General features: G+C 43.7%; 1 protein-coding gene across 7 annotated transcripts in view; it reads left to right on the forward strand.

Annotated features, from left to right (window-relative positions):
- LOC131688723 (obscurin) overlaps positions 1–19,402 on the forward strand; it is a 181,970-nt gene extending 162,568 nt beyond the window's left edge. For 5 of the 7 annotated variants that reach the window (XM_058973195.1, XM_058973197.1, XM_058973198.1 and 2 more), the window contains 15 exons: positions 2,455–3,370; positions 5,020–5,154; positions 5,320–6,324; positions 6,909–7,075; positions 7,134–7,248; positions 7,308–7,910; positions 7,968–8,218; positions 12,262–12,473; positions 12,535–12,674; positions 12,733–15,131; positions 15,187–16,608; positions 16,663–18,094; positions 18,162–18,387; positions 18,452–18,557; positions 18,617–19,402. In XM_058973195.1, coding sequence (XP_058829178.1) covers positions 2,455–3,370; positions 5,020–5,154; positions 5,320–6,324; positions 6,909–7,075; positions 7,134–7,248; positions 7,308–7,910; positions 7,968–8,218; positions 12,262–12,473; positions 12,535–12,674; positions 12,733–15,131; positions 15,187–16,608; positions 16,663–18,094; positions 18,162–18,387; positions 18,452–18,557; positions 18,617–18,754 — 9,267 coding nt within the window. In that variant the 3' untranslated portion in view covers positions 18,755–19,402. Of the gene's footprint in view, positions 1–2,454; positions 3,371–3,625; positions 4,664–5,019; positions 5,155–5,319; positions 6,325–6,908; positions 7,076–7,133; positions 7,249–7,307; positions 7,911–7,967; positions 8,219–12,261; positions 12,474–12,534; positions 12,675–12,732; positions 15,132–15,186; positions 16,609–16,662; positions 18,095–18,161; positions 18,388–18,451; positions 18,558–18,616 lie in introns of all 7 variants that reach the window. The other 2 variants (XM_058973196.1, XM_058973199.1) reach the window with 2 other exon arrangements.
- The last annotated feature ends 3,130 nt before the right edge of the window (positions 19,403–22,532 follow it).

A 22,532-nucleotide genomic window follows, 5' to 3' on the forward strand; every position in this document is an offset into this window, starting at 1 on the left:
GTACTAAGTGTAAGCTTGATTCAAGCCAGTCAAAAACCTGTACTCTTGCTCCGTAGAAAGTTCTTGATGCTGTTGGATATCGCGAGAGCATAGCTCTTCCAATTGGTATTTCGTGTGAGGTCATACGAAATATTGATTGATTCCAGTGGCCTTGAGGCGTTATTGATTGAGACTGCGATCGGCACCGTGGGGTCAGGGATAAGATTATCTCCTTGTTGGGCTTTAGCGATAGCTTGGACATGAAATAATCAGCGGTCTTACACCTTCACAACTCGCGTTCCTTCACCGTGGCAATGTCTGAATACAAGTTCATGCACTTCTCTTCCTTCACGTTCTCATCTAGAACTTCAACATCTGTAACCAGGTTTACCGCATTGCTCTCAAACTCTCACCACAAAAATCGCTGGCTATGTTGAACTGCCCAGTCAACACCGTTTTGTAAGTAGTTTTTATCATCGGATAAGGATGCTTGTGGCACTTATTGATAGACGAAGATTGACCTTGATGCAGCCAATGTTGTTCATATCGATATTTTCCGGCCGTCGAGTTTTGGGGCCAATTATACGTCCCCTTCATTGTACAGTGGTCCAGAAACTGAGTCGGAGCCTTCCGTTAATATCCTAAGTTACGGTAAAGATGGTCGTGGTCCGCAATGGTGGCTCTCAGGCCAAGTTCTTGCTTGGACTGGAACAATTGTTATTCCCAAACATTGTTCCTCAAGTAATCTGTGTGAGAATGAGAGTCATCAGTCGGCAATCTACGAAGTATACCGTACATACTTACGCAACGCAACGCATGAAGCCTTCTGGCTCGTCCTTTGCCTCGCCAGACTGGTCTCTGCCCTCCGTGGCCACTATCCCATTACTCTTCTTTTGTCCAGCTGGAGAGTTCAAGGTAGATGAAGTGCATGACATAAAGTGCTCCGCAGCTCTCCGCGCAATCCTTCTCTTCTTCTTCGTTGCAATCTTCTTTAAACTCATGTTGTTGTTTTATCGCTTTATCCCTACGAATTGCTAGGGAAATAAAGTTAACCTGTTGAAAGCTCCGCTTGACAGGGTAAGGGGGAAAAATACTGTGCTCGGCTGGTTATTGGTCATCGCTTCCAATCCCAGTCAATGCTTGCCGTAAGGCTAGGGTTCGAAGTGTTGAGCCCCGGATCCTCCCCTAACATTCATCCTTCGGCACCAGTCACGTCATACTTTCGATTCTGTTCAGAAATTTAACAATGTTTGTTATGATACCCATATCCCATATTATTTCGGTACTACCTCAGATGACTGATAGCACCCAGTCCACGTTGGTCTAAGTCTAAATGACTTAGGCTCACGTGAAAGTCTGAGATGGGAGTGAGTTATTTCACTATTTTGACGATCTCGGGTAGCCGTTAATATTCAGCGGAACTAAATGATCGAATATTTGAGATAGAACTTTATCTACCATATATTGAAGGCTTGTAAGCTTCGAGTTCTGAAATAAGCTGCTCGCTGTCGGAGAACGCTGATCTTTTGAAGAATATTTCCGAGGATACCACTCTTCTAAATTACCATGATCGTGAGATATAGAATTAGTGATATTTCACACGCTCACTAGCGCCGCCTGATGGATATATTCCAAATAAATCTGTATGTATTATGAATGACATTGGTCTCCTCGAGAACTTTTCCGAAAACACCATCTTCCTAAATTATCAGACTTTTTATATGGCCCATAATATACTAAAGTGCAGAAGGATTGTACGCTCACTAGCGCCGCATAGTGAAAATATCCGGAACAAATCTATTATCACCGGATAGCCCATAACCCACCGAGTGACTTTGCTGAAGACAGAACGCCTCTTTTTTACCATTTTTTGTTAACGATCTATTGAGTCAATTTGTCAACTGTTGTTACGGCATTTAATTAGCAAGGGACTGGAAGGTGAAGTATATTTTTCAATATTAAGAGTTATAGTACTCAAGGGAAAGCAAGGAGTTGAAGGAAGAAAGTTTAGAAAAGCGTGGAAAGGGTCATATGAGCAAGCTTGGAGTTTACCTACGACTTAACCCTTTGTCCGCTACCGCAGGAGTCAGGATCTTTTGGCATTATAAATGCGAATCAGCTGAGTCAACGGCATGTCCGAACAAGCGTAAAGTAATTTGTTACTTCATGCTATCGGCCTTTGTGCATTTACGATGAACGTCTGGCATTATAGTAAATCTATTCATACCAACACTGGTGGTGTAGTTCTCAAGTAATTCAATATCCAACGGCTTAAATGGAAGGATCAATCAAACACTACAATTTTACCGAAGTAAGTACAGCGCTACATGGTGGCATGGACGAAATAATCAGCCGAAATACCTTAGCTATTGAATTCCTTATTACCGGATTTCCTTTTAACGTTTATCGTGCAGTAGGAGAATCGACTGTATCAATTTCTGTTCGAACATTAATTACACGAGTTCATTCCCACAGATCATCGCCACTAACGAAATCAGTCAGGCTACCGAGTTCTGGGAGTTCACCATCAACTCACCACCGCGTGTCACCCATAAGCTGAACGCGGAGAGCATCGTCAACGAGAAGGAAGACATCGAACTCTACATCAAGGCCGACAGCAATCCGCCTCCGATCGTTCGCTGGTACAAGGACGGCAGGGAAATCTTCGCCGACGGTAAAAGAATCATCATAACCGAAGAGGATGGTCGATTCACGCTGAAGATTCACGCCGCGAACCGGGACGATACGGCCAAATACACTGCCGATGTTATCAACGACTACGGCACGATAACGGAGCGCTGTCAGGTGAACGTTAACACCGACTCGAAGGTTCGTGAACCGCTGAATGCCATCACGTGCAAGGAAGGCGATACCAACATAATGCTGGCGGTGAAAGCTGATGGTTACCCCAGACCGACCGTACAGTGGTATATCGACGGCGTTGAGATAACGGAGTCTCGTAACGAGTTCCGAGTGGCGGAAGAAGGCCTTTACTATAAATTGTTCATTAAGGAAGCTAAAGCTGAACTGCAGGGTATCTACAAGGCTAAATTCACGAATGTGTACGGTTCGGATGAGTGCAGCGCCAAAACAACGGTTCAGTGTACTCCTAAGCTTCGTAAGCCTCTTACCGATACAGAGGTGGACGAAAACACCACGCTGACTCTGGAGGTCGAAATCTATGCGGAGCCTGAACCGGAAATTACCTGGTATAAGAACGGGCAACCGGTGCAAACCGATGCGAGGCTGACGATTAAGCGGGATTCGCAGCGCGTCGAAAACTACACTCTTGCGCTGACGATGGTTCGCGGTGCGGACTCCGGAGACTACGAAGTGCGTGCCGTTAACTCAATGGGAACGATTACCAGCAAGTCGAGGGTCGTTGTGCAAAGTGAGTATTATGGTTCTATGATGCAAATTGTTTTCTTTTTTATTTTAGTGGATAGTTTTTTTTTTCAATGGTGCGGCAGCGATTATGTGTGTTGTCTGTTGACAAGCGAACATCGTGTTTTGTCAATAACCACCGCTATGTTTATATGGAATTTGACTCAATGTCGATTTTTTTTTGTTGAAACAATGTGATAATATCTTTTTATACATGTATTGCGTTTATTAAAATCATGCGCTTAATGTTATTGTCATTCAGCCGTATGTATAGAGCAAACAGAGGAGAAGATCAACGAAGAGTTGTATGAAACTGAAACGGTCAAGATCGAAGAGCAGATACTCGAACAAACCTCGGAGATGGCTCCGAAGGAGGGAAGTCCTGTCAGTCGTGAACAGTCGCCAGTTCTGATTGATACGCAAGAACTGACTACAGAGATTACAATAGCTGAAACGGTAGAAACCGAGCAAGTTTCGGTCAAGATTGAAGATCAGATACTCGAACAAATCTCGGAGATGGCTCCGAATGAGGAAAGTCCTGTCAGTTGTGAACAATCGTCAGCTAAGATTGATAGGCGAGAGCTGGCTACAGAGACTACAATAGTTGAAACGGTAGAAATTGAGCATGTTTCGATCAAGATCGAGGAGCAGATACTCGAGCAAATCTCGGAGAATAAGGAAAGTCCTGTCAGTCGTGAACAGTCGCCAGTTCTAGTTGATAGGCAAGAACTGGTTACAGAGATTGCAATAGCTGAAATCAAGCAAGTTACGATCAAGATTGAAGAGCAGATACTCGAACAAATCTCGGAGATGGTTCCAAATGAGGAAAGTCTTGTACCTGAACAGTCGTCAGTTACGATTGAACTTGCTACAGAGATTGCAATACCTGAAACGGCAGAAATCGGGCAAGTTTCGGTCAAGATCGAAGAGCCGATACTCGAACAAATCTCGGAGATGGCTCCTAATGAGGAAAGTCCTGTACGTGAACAGTCGTCAGTTACGACTGATAGCCGAGAGCTGGCTACAGAGATTGCAATAGCTGAAACGGTAGAAATCGGGCAAGTTTCGGTCAAGATCGAAGACCAGATACTCGAACAAATCTCGGAGATGGCTTCGAATGAGGAAAGTCCTGTCAGTCGTGAACAGTCGTCAGTTCTGACTGATAGGCGAGAACTGGCTACAGAGACTACAATAACTGAAACGGTAGAAATCGAGCAAGTTTCGATTCCCCTACCGGTTCAAGAGATTGAAGTAATCCTAGCCAACACAGTATCGCCAGCTGAAGTGTCCAAAGAACCGGGTAATCAGAACTCTTTGAAAACGCTTTTCGGGCACCAAGTTCACTGTAAATTTCACCCTTTGAATTCCATTAGACCCCGTAGGTAGTGTGCAAGCAGTGTTCAACCAGAATTCCACCAAGTCGTTTGATGCGAAACGTCCGTGTACATATTTTCCCACAATAGATTTAAGTTCTTTTATTATAAACCGTTGTAATGAATGTCTGTTTATATACATGCTCAACACATACCCATCGCTATCAACATACACGCCATACACATCTTGTGGATTGTCGAAACCATGCCTGTATGTATTAAAACAACGTTACCATTCGCGAAAACATGGTTTGGTTTGCTCGGTACTCCTCACCGGATACAGAGGCCCTTGAATCGAGCCCCGGTGAGAATGCCGAAGCACACCGCATGTTCAGCGAGTGTACCAAAATCGGCCAGAACGGGGAGACCATCATGATCTCGGTACATACCGAAGAAAGCCATGCCGCCATCGTAACAGGTAATTCTCGTTGGTTGCTACACCTCACCGTGAACGCATACCTCCACTTTCACTGAATCCCCAATGCATACGACTCCCACTCTCGACCCTACAGTCATTCATTCCCAACTCCCTCTTTTACAATCACACACACACATGCATTCCACTCACCCGCACTCTCAACAGGCCCAGAAGCATCCCACTCAATCCATCAGATGCGCGCCACCACCATCATATTCGAGGAAGACAGTGGATCCCCGTTGGAAGCACCTCAGCGAATCATCTACCCTAATAAACCGCACGCTTCGGCCTTACACGTGGAAGAAATCGACAGTATCACCTTCCAGTCGCCGGAAGAAACCGCCAAGTACCACAATCTGTCGGTCAACGAATCTTTCGGTACGCGGTTGATTATTGAAGAACTAGAATCTGACAACGAGGCAACAAATACTACCGGCAAGTACTCCCGCGGAGTCTCCATCACTTCCGCATCAGATGACGAACTGCTTTCGGCTCAGTCTAGCCGATTAGAACCAGAAGAATCCGAATTGCAACGATTCGAGTCGACTACTAAGATAACTCAATTGTTGAATGATGTAGAAACATCTAGCCGAGCCGAGTCAGCCATGGGACTGGAGAAACAACAGCTGGAAGAACTTGATACTGATAAGACGAAGAAGGTTCACTTCCAAGATGATAAAACAGAAGAAGCGAAGAAAGCTCGAATGCTGGAGAAACAAGACTCCACTACGGAAAACGTCGAAATCGACGAGAGGTGCACTAAAGTTAGCAATGACGCAGTAACTTCGAAAACGGGCAAACTCCTAGAAAAATCATGCTCGGAAGAAGTTACGACTCCGGAAGGACCTAGACCTGTTGAGCTCTCAGAAATCAGCGATACAGAAGGTTTCAAAAAGATACTCACAAAAGAGTCTGCAGACTCCAAAACAATCGACGATGAAGTACAGGCACACTTGAAGGATGTTAACGGCTTAGACGCACTAAAGGCTCGAACGTTGCAGAAGGAAGCAGCTGAAGAAGTCAGTCAGAATGAGTTCAATGTGCAAGATTCATCATCAACTGATGCGACCGCCAAAAGAAGTCTTTCGAAACAGGAAACAAAGGAGGAAGAAATGGAAACATCGACCAAACTCAAGAAATTGGAAGCTGAAAGTCCGACGCGTCCAGAAGGTAGTACAAAAGTGGACACTCTATCACTTCTCCTAGTGCACTCATACTTACATTTCAAACAATTCTTGGAACACAGAAAACACACAAACACAATTCGTTACCAACAATTGGCAGCATGCTATCACTGATTGATTTGCACACACGTGACTAACGCTTGCCGCAGTTTCAGCTGAGCTAACCCTACTGGTCTAAATCTCGCTTCCTGTCCGCGTTGAATCCGGTACAGCATCGATTGGTAAGTGCTGGGTATCTATTTAGGTTGTCTCCTCTGTAAATACAGTCCTGTATGAACGAAACGTTTCGTAGCGAGTAGTATAGTGTCTATCGCTACTTCTGCTGATACAGTTGCCGAACAGAAGTAGTCTACGGTGTTCAAAACGAATGGAAACCTAGATTAGTCTTGTTTACATATATACGCACCTACTGTAGTGGCTAGCTACCACTTACCTATTTCCAGCAACCAAAAAATTAAAAAAAATCTGTACATAGTGTCTCTAAACATTGTAAATATCTACTTAGTTTCCGACTAACAAGTGACGTCATTGTCTATACGGTGACCCTAATACAAAACATTCATCATTTAGCCTCGCCGGAGATATTCAAGACCGATATTGCTGATGTCACGACGTTCGACTCCCTTCCACTGACCTGGTTCGTGGAAGCAGATGGCATCCCGAGACCGACCGTCACCTGGTACCTCAACGGAGTCGAGGTCAAATCAAGTGACCGTATTCGAATCAGCGATTCTGGGGTATGTTTAACAAATAGTACAAAACTACGAATTGTAACTAATCCATCAAATGTTTCAGACTACCTACAAGATCGAGAATCGAGACGTCAAGGAAGCTGACGCCGGCGAGTGGAAAGCTGTAGTGAAGAATCGCATAGGAGAAAAGACGCTACCGTGTAACCTCACGGTTATTCGTAAGTAAACCGTTCAAAACATTGGTATTGAATGATCTAACACCGTTCAATCCCAACAGCTTGCAAGGAATATCGCCGGCCGAAGATCAGCAAGGGTCTGGAGAACATCAGCGTTAACAAAAACGAACCGATTACTATGACCGTAACGCTAACAGCCGATCCGGAACCGGAAATCAGTTGGATCCAGAATGGAATCGAAGTACATGCTGACAATTTCGTGCAAATGAAGACCGAAATCAAGGAGCTAGAGTACAACCTCAAGGAGATCACCTACACGTTCTACATCGCGGAAGCTCGTCATTACGACACGGGAGATTACACGTTCCGTGCGAAGAACAAATACGACATCAACGAGTCCAACGGACGTTTGGATGTGTTGTTGAAGCCGGAAATCGAGAATTTCACCGACATCACGGTAATGCCGTTTACACAGGGTGTCTTTCAGGTACTGGTCAAGGCTAACCCCAAACCGAAAGTTACCTGGACCAAGGACGGTATCAATCTGTGCAATGTCGACAACTGCGATGTAATTGCTGATGTTGAGAAGGAGATCTACACCTTGCTAGTTGAATCGTGCGCCCTGGCTGAACACGGTACCTACACACTGACCGCCGTCAACAGTTTCGGAGAAACGGTGGCCGCAGCTAAACTCAATGTTCACAGTAAGTTACCCCAAATAAGGTACAGTTCAGAACGGTAATAACCTTCTTTTTTCGCAGCTGAGAAGCCAAAGTTCAATGTCGAACCGCAAAGCATGAATGTTCACGATTGGGCCGACGTTTACAACAAGGTCGTAGTCGTGGGCGTTCCACGTCCATCCATTCAATGGTTGCGTAATGGTACTCCGTTGAATCTGGAAGAAATCGATGAGGAAACGGGTGAAGCGAAGGTCAAAGTGGTTACATCCGGTGATACCGAGGTGACCAGCGAGTTGTTCATCACCCACTTCGGACCGGAATGGCAGGGAGATGTAAGTATGGACTTCCGGTAGAATACATGCGGTCTCCAGAAAGGTACTAACATTTACATTAAGAGACGATCTAACCATATCTGGTAATGGAGATATAAAAGGTATCAGGAATTGAATGTTTTGTGCAGATGGTCGCAAATTTTATTTACATTTTCGACCAAACAATGTGCTTGATGTCGTAATAATCTGTAATAGCAGCACTCCATATTGAAATGCGAAAGGATTTTATTTCACGTATACTGCCGTTCTACGCATATAATTCCCATGTATATAAGGATTCCCATGGACACGGCCATTCATTTATTACGCCTATTATTGACAGAATATAATTGTTGAACATCTTTGAAAAATATCGGTTTTTTGCGGCAATTTCCAAAGTTTTCGTTAACAGTTTTGTTATAATACAATAACGTAGTAATTCTCAATTTGGATGTACAATACATCTAAGCGTTCAATGCGTGGACATCGTTTCAAAATTACAAATGTGTTATGTCTCTAACTCTTGCATTGTACCGAATAGATTGAATTCGGAATGGAATGAATTTAATTCTTTCTTGGTGAATTTGCTTGTCTTAGAATGGTTGCATATTGGAATTGGTCGAAGTTATGTCCTTTGATTTTTCAGTTCTATGCGAAATCTGGCATTGACTGATTGCCTAGAGAAATCGGAGGAACGTACCATATGTTGAGTCTGCGATAGACACTAGCAGGTCTACCGTGATGGCAAGTGTCATCCTGAGGAGTACGATCGGCAACGATTCTGTCCACTTATTATTCTGGTGGAATACTATTCTTCATTTGAAACGGCTCATTGCGATAACCTAACGGAGCCGCGGGTATTCAATATATTTAAGATATGTAAAAAAATAAAAAAAAAACTAATATTATTGAGAGTCGCTCGGATCTTGTGCACATAGATCTGTTTGGCATGGAGGGCCTTTTTTCACGAGAGGGAAACTTTTGTCAAATGTAACGGAATCTACTTTTCCGACTTACGACTTGTATTCTGCAATTGGTTGACGAGAGACAGAGGTCCTGTAGTCTTACCTCTATATTGTCATTTTCCATATATACAAGGATCTTAATTTCGACGCTGTCACTTTCATCCACGTGTTTAAGTTGTTAAGTTCTGCAAAACAAATATTGCTGCTTAGTCTAACATGTTAAATGATATCAGCGTTGCATTGCGCAGGTGATGATATTGAATATAGGCAACTTCCGTAAGCCAAAGCGCCATTTTCACTTTTAGACAATATTTCGCCTTGCGCAGACTCGGCCATCACAAAGCTTGAAGTCAACAAATACGCAGTTGGGTCGGAGCATTGCTTTTTCGTCTTCTTCATTCATGACGGCAGGAATAAATACAATGTTACTTTTAATCTTGTGACTGAGCACACTAAGATCTATTAGTTGTCGTTCAATTTGATCGTTTGTAGCTTTGACTTGGCAGAAGTAATGCTACTAGTGTCTTCCTAAATGTTTAAAAGCAAAGATCAAGCAGCGGCGCACAGCAATCAAAGCCAAAAAATCTCCACCCGCGCAAAATCACCGGAAATCGAATACGCATCCCCAGAAATACCGAAATCCGACGGCATCCTAGGAATGAGACCCAGAAAATCTCCGAGCCAAGTCCGGAAATTCAATCCAATCCAATCCAATCCCAAATTGCACACCCGCCGAAGTACAAAAAACATCAAGAGTTTCAAACCCAAGTCCCATCCTGGCCTAAAGACCTAAACTCCAAAAAGTCGCCAACTACAAAAAATATCTCTTTCAAACGACACCGGAGCCCGACACCCCACACTTTTTAAAGAATTCGACCTCCAATACCTTAAAGAAACCCGAATATGTTAGCGATCTCCCCCGTTAACTTTTTTTAATCTCTTCCAGCGTCTCGCCTGTTATCGTTAGAACGACGTCATCCGCGAATTTGGCTAGCTTTAGCGTTAGAACGCCATTAGTCATTAAGTTCGAGCATGAAGCACTGAGGCACTCCAGCCGTGTCCTTCATCAACTTCTGCCCCGAAACTGCAGCGTAGAATGTCTCCCGAAACCGTTATTCTTACTTCGATGCTGTCCAGTAGTGTACCGAGATCTGTTCAGCGATTCCGGGTGGATTACGTCCGGTTCACTAGTACCTCGACGATTCAAACCGGCGATTCGCTACAAACTACTCGGAATAGTCCCCGACGGCGGATCTTTCCTACAAGGAATAGTTCCCCGCCAGTGGAAGATCTTCCGAAACCGAGACTACCCGGACAGATGCCGCGGTCGGTCTTGCGATTTTGGGTGGAGGATGACTTCTATTTAACCTTCCAGCAGTCGCGCTAGTGCACTGAGTGCACGCTGCTCTGAAAATCTAGCGAAATCGTCTTAGGGTAGCAGCAGCTGCTCGTTCAGTGGACCATAAGCGCGACTTCCGGAGGGTTAACAGACGCCCCGACAATCATTTGCCGGTACTACTTCACGATCTACTCGAACTAGTCCCTGGCGGTGGGTCTAGTTTTCTACGAAGAAGAAATTTCCTGACGTCAAAAGTTCTCTCGAAACCATTATCTCGATGCTGGTCAGTTAGGTGTCGAGGTCAGTTCTGTGATTCCGAGTGGAGGATAACTTCCGGTTCTCTGGTGCCCGGATGACCTATCGTCAACGGTACGTGCGCTCAGTCTAGTCCCGGCGGCGTATCTAGCCTACTGCAGTCGCGCCCGCTGGTCTCTTTTATCTTGTCCAGTGCCAAGGTCAGTCGGACGATTTCGGTTGAAGTGTGACTTTCGGTTGATCGGTGCCTCGGCGACCCGAAGCCCCGTACTGCTACGTTGCTGGTTGTTGTTCCTCTTGTCCTCTTCGTTGCAACGCTGACATGATCTGAACGACTGTTCTGTTCACCGCATCGCATTTTTCTTCATCCGCACACATTCTTTTGACAACATAGTTCATGTTGACGTGCTCGAATCGCGGATATTCGATGACCACATGCTCAGGCGCCATCACGTGGCCGAACCCGTTCGGATACAGCTATCACGTAGGCTGCCTCTGACGCGATAGTTCGATACGCGCCAGACACCCGCATAACCATCAGCCTGAACGTGCTCCTCCATAAGAGTTTTTTCCGATCCAGACGAACAAAGTGGAATTCGTGGAAGTTGAAATTCAAATGGATCACATCATAAATCATGGTCATGGTCAGTAGAATCTTAAAGGAATCGATTTTCGGGAGTACACTACTGCTAATTACAGTACTGTGCAGTACAAGACTGTGTATCTATCTGAAAAGGGGCGTTTTGCAACTTGCTTCGGTTTTAAGGTTCCATTGGATTTATTAGACGTAGAAAGCGCACTCTTAGAGGGGGACACCTTGACGGCCTGTCGAGCCAATCTATGAGAGGAAAGATTTCTCCTCTTCCTAAATGCCCCCGAGCTAAAAAAAAAAATTCCCTCTTGTGGATCATGCAAGGATTTATATTCAACGCAAGCCAAAAGAGCATAGGAATTTTCGGTAAGGACAGGTGGCGAGGCATGGTTTAATATTTGTGTTCATGACCCGCAGTACGAACAGACGAACTTGGTTCAGGTGGACCTAATTAGTAAGAGAATGCCAACTGAGGCGAGTCTGTTGGAGAGTATGTTGTTGTACTTTCCTAAATTTTTATTAGCAAGCAAGTGCATAAATCTTAACCTGTTGAGGTGGGGGCTCTTTGAAGCTGTCACTTAAACAGGTCTTTGCACGTCGCATCTCATTTGAACACAACGCCATCAATTTCCACAGCATTAGCAGGTATATAAACGCTTTAGTTTGCGTAAACGCTCACAGCAAGCAATGTGATGGAAAATCACATGGTCGAGGTCATTTACTATAACACTTACCTCATTTTCTTGGACACGTGCTACCTGTGTTACGGCCCAGTAGTTAAATAGCCAAGCCCCGCGAAAATTCCACTAAATTCAGGGGTTTCTGATAAGCTGAAAAAGATTTCTTTGGATTGGAGGGAACGGATAATTACGAAATATTCCATTTTATAAATCCATTTCAACCTTTCCCTCAGTACTCCTGTCTGGCTTCGAGCATCGGCGGAGAAACGGAAGCGAAGTTCATGATACTGGTGAAAAATGAACAACCCGTATTCGGCAAGGGCCTTGACCGAACCATGGATTTGGAGGAAGACGATCGTCTCGAGCTGTCCTGTATCGTTGACGGTAGTCCACTGCCCAAGATGACCTGGTACAAGGATGGCAATGAAATCACCCCGGATAATCAGTAATTTGAGCAAAAATAATGAAGAGATATTTGGAAACTAATCGATATCTTATGTTTGCAGTGTCAAGATCACCCACGGACATGATGGTCGCTGCCGGTTGATTATCGAAAAGGTCGATCCAGGGGACAGTGGCTGCTACAAACTGGTTCTATCGAACAAGAGTGGTGACGTTGCTACCCAGAGCTCGGTCGCGGTTACACGTAAGCTACGTTTTGCATGTCGTAAAAAACCATTCCTAAACATTGTATTTCCCAACAGCCAAGCAAAGATATCCGGTATTCATTCGACCGTTGCAAGATCAAAAAGTTGTCATCGGAGAAACTCTCCACGTGGAAGGTAAAATCGCAGGCTTCCCAATGCCGGAGGTCAGATGGTTCAAGGATGGCGTTCCGATCCATCAAACCCGAGCGATCAACTTCATCAACGAACCGAACGGAATCGTTGGATTTATCATCGATCGCGCCACTCCAGAGGATGCCGGCATCCACACTTGCGAAGTGGTGAATGCCGTCGGAAAAGCGTCATCCGCATCAATCGCCGAGATTATTCCGAAATCTAAGAAACCACAGTTTGTCAACGAACCAATGAACATGAGCATTGTTGAGGGATTCCCGATCAAGATGAACGTTAAAGTAGTCGGCTTTCCAGCGCCTTCGATCAATTGGTTACATAATGGAACCCAAATCGCGGGTGATCGATTCCAGATCACTTCGGCAAGCGAAGGTTGTTCCACGTTAACCATCGAAAAATCGATAGCGGCAGATGGCGGGGAATACAAGGTGATTACTTCAAACGAAAACGGCGACACGGCATGTGCAGCCACGGTAACAGTCCTTCCAGTGACGGATACCTCAACCGGTGAAGAACCACCGAGCTTCCTGGGAGGAATTCGCGATATTACAGCAGACGAAGGTAAAGAACTCACCTTCAGTGCTCGTTTCATAGGTAATCCCGCACCGGAGGTTATCTGGACGAAGGACGGCGAACCACTTCAGCCAACTGGTCGTGTTACCGTCACTTGTGATGGTAAAAGCGTTGGACTAACGGTATCACCGGCTGACATGACCGATTCAGGCGAATATGCGTGTCTAATGGCTAACCCTCTGGGTGAAACTGAAACCAAGGCTTCCGCTATCGTTCGTAAAGTGTACCAGAAACCAAACTTTGTGTACCGCTTCCCGGATGTTCAGCAACTGCCTGGACTGGAAGCCAAGTTCCCCGCTAAGTTGGTCGGTATTCCACGTCCGACTGTTCAGTGGTATAAGAATGAGACACCTATTGACCCGAACGATCGCTACAGAATGAAATACGAGGGTGAACACTGTTGTTTGTATATTAAAGAATGTGTTGAATCCGATACCGGGCTGTATTCTTGTGTCGCAACTAATCGCGAAGGCACCAGCACCGTAGAGGCCAAACTGGATGTTGTATCTCAACTGACCAAAGGCGATGAACCTACTCCAGCATACTTTATGAAGAAGCCGGTCGACATTAGAGTGCTCGAAGGTATGAAGGCTAAGTTTACGGCCTGCGTAGATGGATTCCCTCTACCTACAGTTGAGTGGATACGCGATGGACATCGTTTGGTACCGAGTGAGAAATACAGAATTGAGTCTGATATCAATGGCCTCGCTCGTCTCATCATCGATGACGTTCAGGAGGAAGATCTTGGACGATATACTTGCAAAATTAGTAACAATTTGGCCGAAGTTTTAGCTCACGCAAATCTTCACTTTGAACCATTGGATGCTTGTCCAAGGCGTCGTTATGGAAAGAGTAAGGACAAAAATTACCTACATACTTCTCCGTATCCGCTTATGGACAAACCAATAATTTCCAAACTATCCGACCGTCGACTGACATTGTCCTGGAAGCCATCGATGACTACAATCCCACGACATCCCATCACCTATCAGATGGAGATGATGGAACTACCCGACGGCGATTGGTACACCGCTCGATCCGGAATCCGTAGTTGCTCGTGTGAAGTACGCAACCTGGAACCGTTCCGTGAGTACAAGTTCCGCATTCGCGTCGAAAACAAGTATGGAGTCAGTGAACCGAGTCCCTACGTGCAAACCTATAGACAGAAATTGGAGCCTAGTGCGCCAGTATTCTATCCATATCTTGGACCGGGACGCGATTTTCGACCAGATACTTCACCGCTGTATCCGCGTAACTTCGACGTCGAGCGTGCATCACACCACGATCAACGTGAGGGAATACCACCGGAATTCCTACGCCAAGAATTCCCCGTCCAGTACGGCACCAAAAACCACAACGTTAGTCTGTTCTGGTTCGTGTACGGTTATCCGAAGCCAACAATGACCTACTACTTCAACGATCAGAAAATTGAAGCTGGCGGTCGTTATTGCTTCAGTTATACCAGAAACGGGCAGGCAACACTGTTCATCAACCGCATGAGCGAACGTGACGTGGGAGTGTACGAAGCAGTGGCTACCAACGAACATGGTAGCGTAAGGCAACGAGTCTGCTTGGAACTGGGCGAGTTTCCACGATTTTTACAGCGCCCGGAAGAAGTGTTCATCATGGGACGCCGGTCGGGCCGTGTAGAGGCAAAGATTACCGGGGTGCCTTTCCCTGATGTGAAATGGTACAAGGACTGGCAACCGATCACAGAATCGACACGACTTAAGGTATGATCATTGACTTCTGTTGTAGAATTGGTTATGAAATTTGATTGCTTTTCAGATGATCTTTTACGAGCCTGACACTTGGGTTCTACTGATCACCGATGCGATCAAAAAAGACGAAGGCTTGTACTCGCTGAGTGCTCGTAACGTCATTGGATCCATTAGTTCTTCGGTAATGGTGCATGTTGAGGATAACGAGGACGATTACGTGTACAATGCCCATCACCGAACTCCCTATGTTCGAGCTAGGAATAAGGTTTGTGATGACTTTTACGACATCGGTGATGAGCTTGGAAGAGGTACCCAGGGTATTACTTACCATGCTGTTGAACGTGCCAGCGGACGTAATTTCGCCGCCAAAATTATGCACGGCAGTCCGGACTTACGGCCGTTCATGTTCAATGAAGTGGACATCATGAATATTTTAAATCACAGGAAGTTGATTCGTCTCCACGATTCGTTCGATATTAGCAAGTCATTAACGCTGATCCTGGAACTTGCCTCAGGTGGGGAGCTGGTTCGCGACAATCTGCTGGTCCACGACTACTACACAGAGCGTCAGATCGCTATCTACGTGTACCAAATCTTGCTGGGGTTGGAACATATGCACACCCGTGGAATTGGTCACATGGGTCTTACGATCAAGGATCTTCTAATAGCTCACCCCGGAAGCGACAACCTGAAGATCTGTGACTTTGGATTGTCGCGTCGTATTGAAGATGATAAGCTGTACACGTTGGACTACGGAATGCCCGAGTTTGTGGCACCGGAAGTGATCAACCGTCGTGGTGTTGGTTTAGGTCAAGATATGTGGAGCGTCGGCATTATCACGTACATCCTGCTGGGAGGAATCAGCCCATTCCTGGGTCGTAATGATCGCGAGACCCTCACCAGAATAAGAGACGGAAAGTGGACGTTTATTGGCAGTGTTTGGGAGTTTATCTCCACTGAGGCACGTGACTTCATCACCAAGCTGTTGGTATATGAAGACGAACGCCGCATGACCATCAAGGAAGCCCTGAACCATTCATGGTTCGACGTTATTTACAAGCGAACTTTCGAAGAGTACCAGATCGGTACGGATCGTCTGCGGCGATACTATTACCACTACAGAGATTGGTACACCAACGCATCTTGTCGCACCTGGTACCGTCGCCGTCCATTGATGAGCTGCTTCGACCATCCTTCGAAGATGATCTACCCATCCGGAATAATCTTTACCCCTGAAGGCACACCACCACCGGTCACCGTCGATGATATCCCGCACAAGCGCAGGAAGTGGGACGAATACGTGTCTAAGGATATTCATCCAGACTATGAAACAGCGTCGTTCAAATCCGAAAGTCATTACCAGTACGGACCGGATACATATCTGCTACAACTACGCGACACCAACTTCCCTTGTCGTCTGCGTGAATACATGAAGATCGCCAAGCATCGTTCGCCTAGTTTACTCAGCGAGAGTAATTATGATTCAAGCGTAAGTAGAGTGACATGGTTTTAAGTGACGGATATTTAAGAAGTATCTTTACAGCTTCCAATCATTCGCGAACGTCGTCGTTTCACCGATATTATGGACGAGGAAATCGACGATGAGCGTAGAAGCCGTATCAGTCGCTATGGTACCGATGACAGTATAACTATCAGTCGTCGGCTTCGCACCGAGGTTGGAACCCGGTTGGGTTCGTACGCTGAAGCCGAAGCATTAATCGAAGTCAAACGTGAAGGACATCCGCCGTTCTTCCGCGAGAAACCGCCGACGATCGCAATCCGTGAGGGCGAACCAAATCAGATAATTTGCTACGCCGTTGGTGACCCGAAACCATCGGTAACCTGGTTCCACAATGATATGGTTGTTACCGACAGTACTCGCATCAAGGTGCTGGATGACGTTGATGGTCGTTCCGTACTTCAGTTCCATCCAGCATCGCATAGCGATTGTGGTATATACAAAGTTGTTGCGAGTAACAGGATCGCCAAGACCGTTGCCCGTTGCCGGGTGGTGATCGCCATTATTCCAGATGCCCCGGATTGCCCAGATGCCGTGGCAGCCAGTGACACCGAAGTTTTGCTACGTTGGAAACAGCCGAGAAGCGACGGCAACTCACCGGTTATCTGCTATAGCTTAGAAATGAAACAACATGGAAAAGTGGATTGGGTAGATGTAGCCAGCAATATTGATCATGAATTCTACTTGGTGCACAGTTTGACACCGAACACTGGTTACCAGTTCCGATTGGCTGCTTACAACCGAATCGGATGGAGCGATCGTGGCGTTGCCACGAAGATGGTGAATACCCTGGAAGTCGGTGCTCCAAAGATTCAAATCACTAGAGCCATGAAGCAGCTACAGCAGTTGACTGAATCGGGTCAGCAAACTGCACCAGAAGAACGATCAGGCCGTCTGGACTATAGCTACGAGAAAACTCCGCTGAAATGGAGCATCGAGGGCAACTACAACGAGAAGTTTAGTTTTATGTCGGAGATCTCGCGAGGACGTCATTCGATTGTTGTAAAAGGATTGGAAAAAGCAACCGATAGGATCGTCGTAGCCAAGATCTTCGAGCTAGGAGATGAACGCGTAGCGGATGCGGCGGAACGTGAGTACGAGATGCTACGTACGCTGCGACATGAACGTATCGCTTGTCTACTGGCTGCCTTTAAACCGAAAAACACTTCGATAGCAGCTCTGGTACTGGAAAAGCTGCAGGGTGCCGACGTTCTAACCTATCTCAGCAGTCGTTCAGAGTACAGCGAACAAATTGTAGCGACCATCATTAGCCAGATCCTGGATGGTCTGCAATACCTGCATTGGCGTGGAATCTGTCATCTAGATCTGCAACCGGACAACATTGTCATGTCTTCAGTCCGACAGGTTCAGATTAAGCTGGTTGACTTCGGAGCGGCGCAACCCGTTTCCAAGCTCGGTAACAATGTCCCCAATTTAGGCTGGTTGGATTTCACCTGTAAGTAGTATGGTTTTGTATTTACCAGATCAAGTTATTAAAATATTTCTCCTCAAAATGACCGCAGCTCCCGAAGTGCTGAATGGTGAAACCGCTTACCCACAAACCGACATTTGGTCGGTTGGTTGTCTTGCATATCTTTTCCTATCGGCCACCAGTCCGTTCCGCGGAGGAGACGAAGCCGAAACCCGAGCCAACATCAGTTTTGTTCGCTACCGTTTCGAATATCTCTTCAAGGAAGTCACCCAGGAGGCAACACGCTTCCTCATGCTGACGTTCAAGCGAGCTCCAACGTAAGTATTTACTAAAGCTATTTCACGCAAGCATATACGAATCGATTGGTTTTTTTTTATTCAGTAAACGTCCATCGGTCGAGGAATGCTTCGAGCACCGATGGCTCGTCCACACCGACTTCATGACCAAGAAACGTGAACGAGCGATCTTCCCTGGTAGCCGTCTGAAGGTAACTTGAAACTATTTGTCTTTGTAGCATTGAGTAATCTCCCCCGATGAATATTATAGGACTTTTCCGAACACTACCACACGATGAAAACGAACGAGGCCACCAAGTCGGAGACTATCTCTAGCATCGGTGGTCAATCCCCTAGGCAGCTGCTCAGGTCCAACAGCATCCAGGAGGAGCTGTTGACCACCTTCTAAGCACTTCCACTGTAGTGCACTTTTTTCGTTACGTTTCTATCGCCTTTAAAAACCTTCAATTATTTATTTATTTATTTACTGTTCATACTAATATTTCTTGCTTCAATTTTCGCTAGCTTTGTACATAATAATAAAGAAAAAAAACTTATTTTTGTATAGAAAACAGTCAACCGAAAGTTTATATTTTGATATATGTGATAACCGAGTCGAAAACAATTTTTATATGATCTTTTAACCGAAACTATAACCACAAATACGTTACACATCCCTGAAGAAACGACTCGGACCATATATACTGTCTCTCTATCTCGCTCTATATTGTGTAGTACGCTAAGGAAAACAGGTAGAATCGCGCCTAAGCATATGTAACTGTTAGAAGAACTATATAATAAAATATTTGTTCTTGTAGTAAAACCTCAAAACCATAATATCGAAGTACGGAGCCAGTAGGCACCGCTTGGAAACCGGAAAATTACGTGTAAAATTTTGTTGAATTTAGTTCGGTTTTAGACGTTTAAATAATCAACCCACTTGGAAGCTTTGGAAAAAATATGGTAACCTATATTTTCGTTCTGGTTATTTTGCCTTCCTCAACGGGGAATGGCTATTTGCGATATTTTTTTTTATTTTAATAAATAGTTGTGCTTATTCATCGTTGTCTGATTATGATGACATCTTTCCTAGCTTGAAAACCAGTTGACAGGCTCGAAATTTCAATTTTACCTCATAATCGATTAACAACATACACAAATAAAATCTAGCCCACTAATGCGCACAAGCTACTGGTCAACCTCACCGGCTATATCTGGCTCCAGTATCTGGTCATTTAAATAGCATCCTTAACAATTTTCCACCCTTCTTCAGTTTAGTTTGATGATTTCAGATTGGCTGTATTCCAGACACTTTGGAGGGTTCATACCTTTCTCACTTATGTCTATGTCATTATCGCGGTACCACTGTTACACATCCTTACTGCGGTGGCAAAATATTGCTAAAACTTGACTGTCTGTTCATATTGTTGGTTGTGATGCATATCCGAGTCGTGCGACCACAACTGCAGATTCCCAATCTTATGGCAAAAATCACTTCTTGGATTCGTGATCCCAGCAAACATAAAACATCTTCCATTCTTTTAAGTCAAATTTGACATACGTTTTATCATTCATCCATTGAATATGGTCCTGAACATATAGTTTTCAGACCGTAATGTGTTGTTTTACGGACCAGTGCGTTCGCTCAATAGCCCGATTCTTGAAGTACCTCCAAATTCCTGGATTTACTTTGAAAGCCCTCATAACGTCCTAACGCACTTTCTGGTCCACTGTACAACTTCGACGCCTTGATGGCACCTCCCGGGAAACAGACAAACGTTCCGTGAAACGTTTCAGCACTGCACATATGGTGATTTGGACAATTGTTTTTAAAGATGGACGTTGATTTTTCGAAAATGCTTAAATATCGTGAAAGTTTGAAAAATTATTGAATGTTCAGAAACAAAATTAGTCTAACAGATGCCTTTTATAATTCCTTTTATGATAAGTCAATGAAGTCCAAGTTTGAGAATACAAAATGCACTTTTAAAGTGGAATAAATGTTCGAAAACTTTTCTAGCGGTCAAGAAATTTCGAAAACATCAACTGTTGAGTTTTAACAACTTCGATGAAGGTTTCCAACATAAAAAAGCGCATATTTTGATGTAACAATTTTAGTGGTTAAATTTCCTGGAAGTGATTATGGAGAATTAACTCTTCAAAAATAGTAAGAGATTTGGTGTCTTCAGCTAAGTTGTTGATTATGTAATTTTTAACAACTATGCAGTATCGAAATATAAAATGATATTTAAGAGTTTTTCTTAAAGCCAGTGCTTTTCAATAATTTTGTTGCCCAAACTTTTGTCTTTTTTTCCTTCTGCTCCCAAAAAATCTTTTTTATTTTGTTTCGTAGTGCTACAGTAATTTCAGAATAACTTGTTTTAAAGGTTTTCTTTCACAAATAATTTCGATATTCTGTATACACGGAGTATTCATTAGACCGGCAACAATTTTGACTTTTTTCGGAACACTCTTAAATCAAACGGTAATTGGCATCACATATCGTTTATCAAATATGGACTTTTTCCGAAAACTCTAATTCACTCACAAGAGTTAGGCAAATTAGGGAAAAATAGGCAATAGAAACAATAAATTCAGTACAAAATGCCAGTGTCATCTTGTATATCCCAAAATATTGCTATAAGGTGCTTAAGGTGTGAGGATCAATATTTCCGAAAACTGCAAATTGATCCGAGTTTACAGCAAAAAGATATTATCGTATAAAATTATGTGTTGCCTCTCTTTCTCGCACATGCTCAGAATAGGCAATTTAAAAAAAAAACTGTTGGTCTTCAAAGTTAAATAACTTTGTTGGGGACCCTCCAATCAATATGCAATCTTCAACAAAGCTGTTCGTTATAAAATAAGGTACGCGACCGTAAGTTTTGAGGTATGCAGAATTACTGTGGATTTTTTTATTGGATTTTAAGTTTTTGTTTTCGAGATTCCATATAAACCATAGAAACTTGAAATCTCTTGTGGGTGAACTAGAGTTATCGAAAAAAACTCATATTTAGCATATGATCTGTGCATCCAATTACCATTTGGATTAGCAGTGTTCCGAAAAAAAGTCAAAATTGTTACCGGTCTAGTATTCATGTTTCCAACAAAATTAGTTATGAAATGTCTTCAACTAAGTTTTTTTTCATTTTGATTATAAGACTTTAAAATGTCAAAAGGTAATCTACCAAAAAAACCTCATTGCTCAGCAAGCCTTAGAAAGGCAATGACGTTGTATTAAACATTTTGCTGCGATCCTAAATTTTTTCTTTATTTCAGAGTGAAATCTAAAGAAAATCTGCAGAAGGTTTCAACAAAGAGGAGATTATCCTACCAGGACCAATACGGAAGAGTTCCGAGAAGAGGAGTGAAGCAAGGAAATATATCCTGAACAGGTCAAGACGAGCGGTATACGAGGACTGTAGCTTCTAAAAAGGGACACTATCAACGGATAAGTATCTTTTTATTGTTTAATTTTTGTTTTAGAAATTTATTTTATTTTAAATATTTTCTATACTACGTTTCCTGTAGTCTTCTACATTTTGGTCACTTTATTTTGACTTAGTTTCTCAATTTCATCATGGATGTTGTTGATCCTGATTCAATTGAGCTGATCGACACTCCAGAAAATTTGAACGATTTTGTTAAAAAATTACAAAATCGTATAATCCTTTGTCTGCAAAAGGACCTTATACTGTTTATATAAGAAAAAAGAGAAACCTATAAATGTACTTATCATTTCATCCAAAATTTATAAGAAATTTAAATCTGTTAAAGAGATTAAAAACATTTCTTTAAATGAATTAAGAGTTGTATTTTCTGAATGCATCGATGCGAACTCCTTAGTATCTTCCAAACTCTTTTCGGAATTTATATCCCTTCAGATCTTTTATAAATTGATGGTGTTATATTTGATGAATTTATTGAATCTCTTGATATTATCAATCATGGTTCTGGGGTATTTAAAAATAGTATTTTTTTCTGTTCAGGTACTTCATAGTGAACGACTATATAAAAAAATTATTAAAAAATTAAAATTAGTTCTAAATTTATTACATCTAATGCTATTCGTGTCACTTTTTCTGGATCTGCACTTCCAGATTTTTTATACGTAAATAATGTAATATTTCGGGTTCGTATTTACACTCCCAAAGTAATGCATTGTGATCATTGCCAACTTTTCGGCC

This window comes from Topomyia yanbarensis, chromosome 3 (genome assembly GCF_030247195.1).
Source record: "Topomyia yanbarensis strain Yona2022 chromosome 3, ASM3024719v1, whole genome shotgun sequence".
Classification (NCBI taxonomy): Eukaryota; Metazoa; Arthropoda; class Insecta; order Diptera; family Culicidae; genus Topomyia; species Topomyia yanbarensis.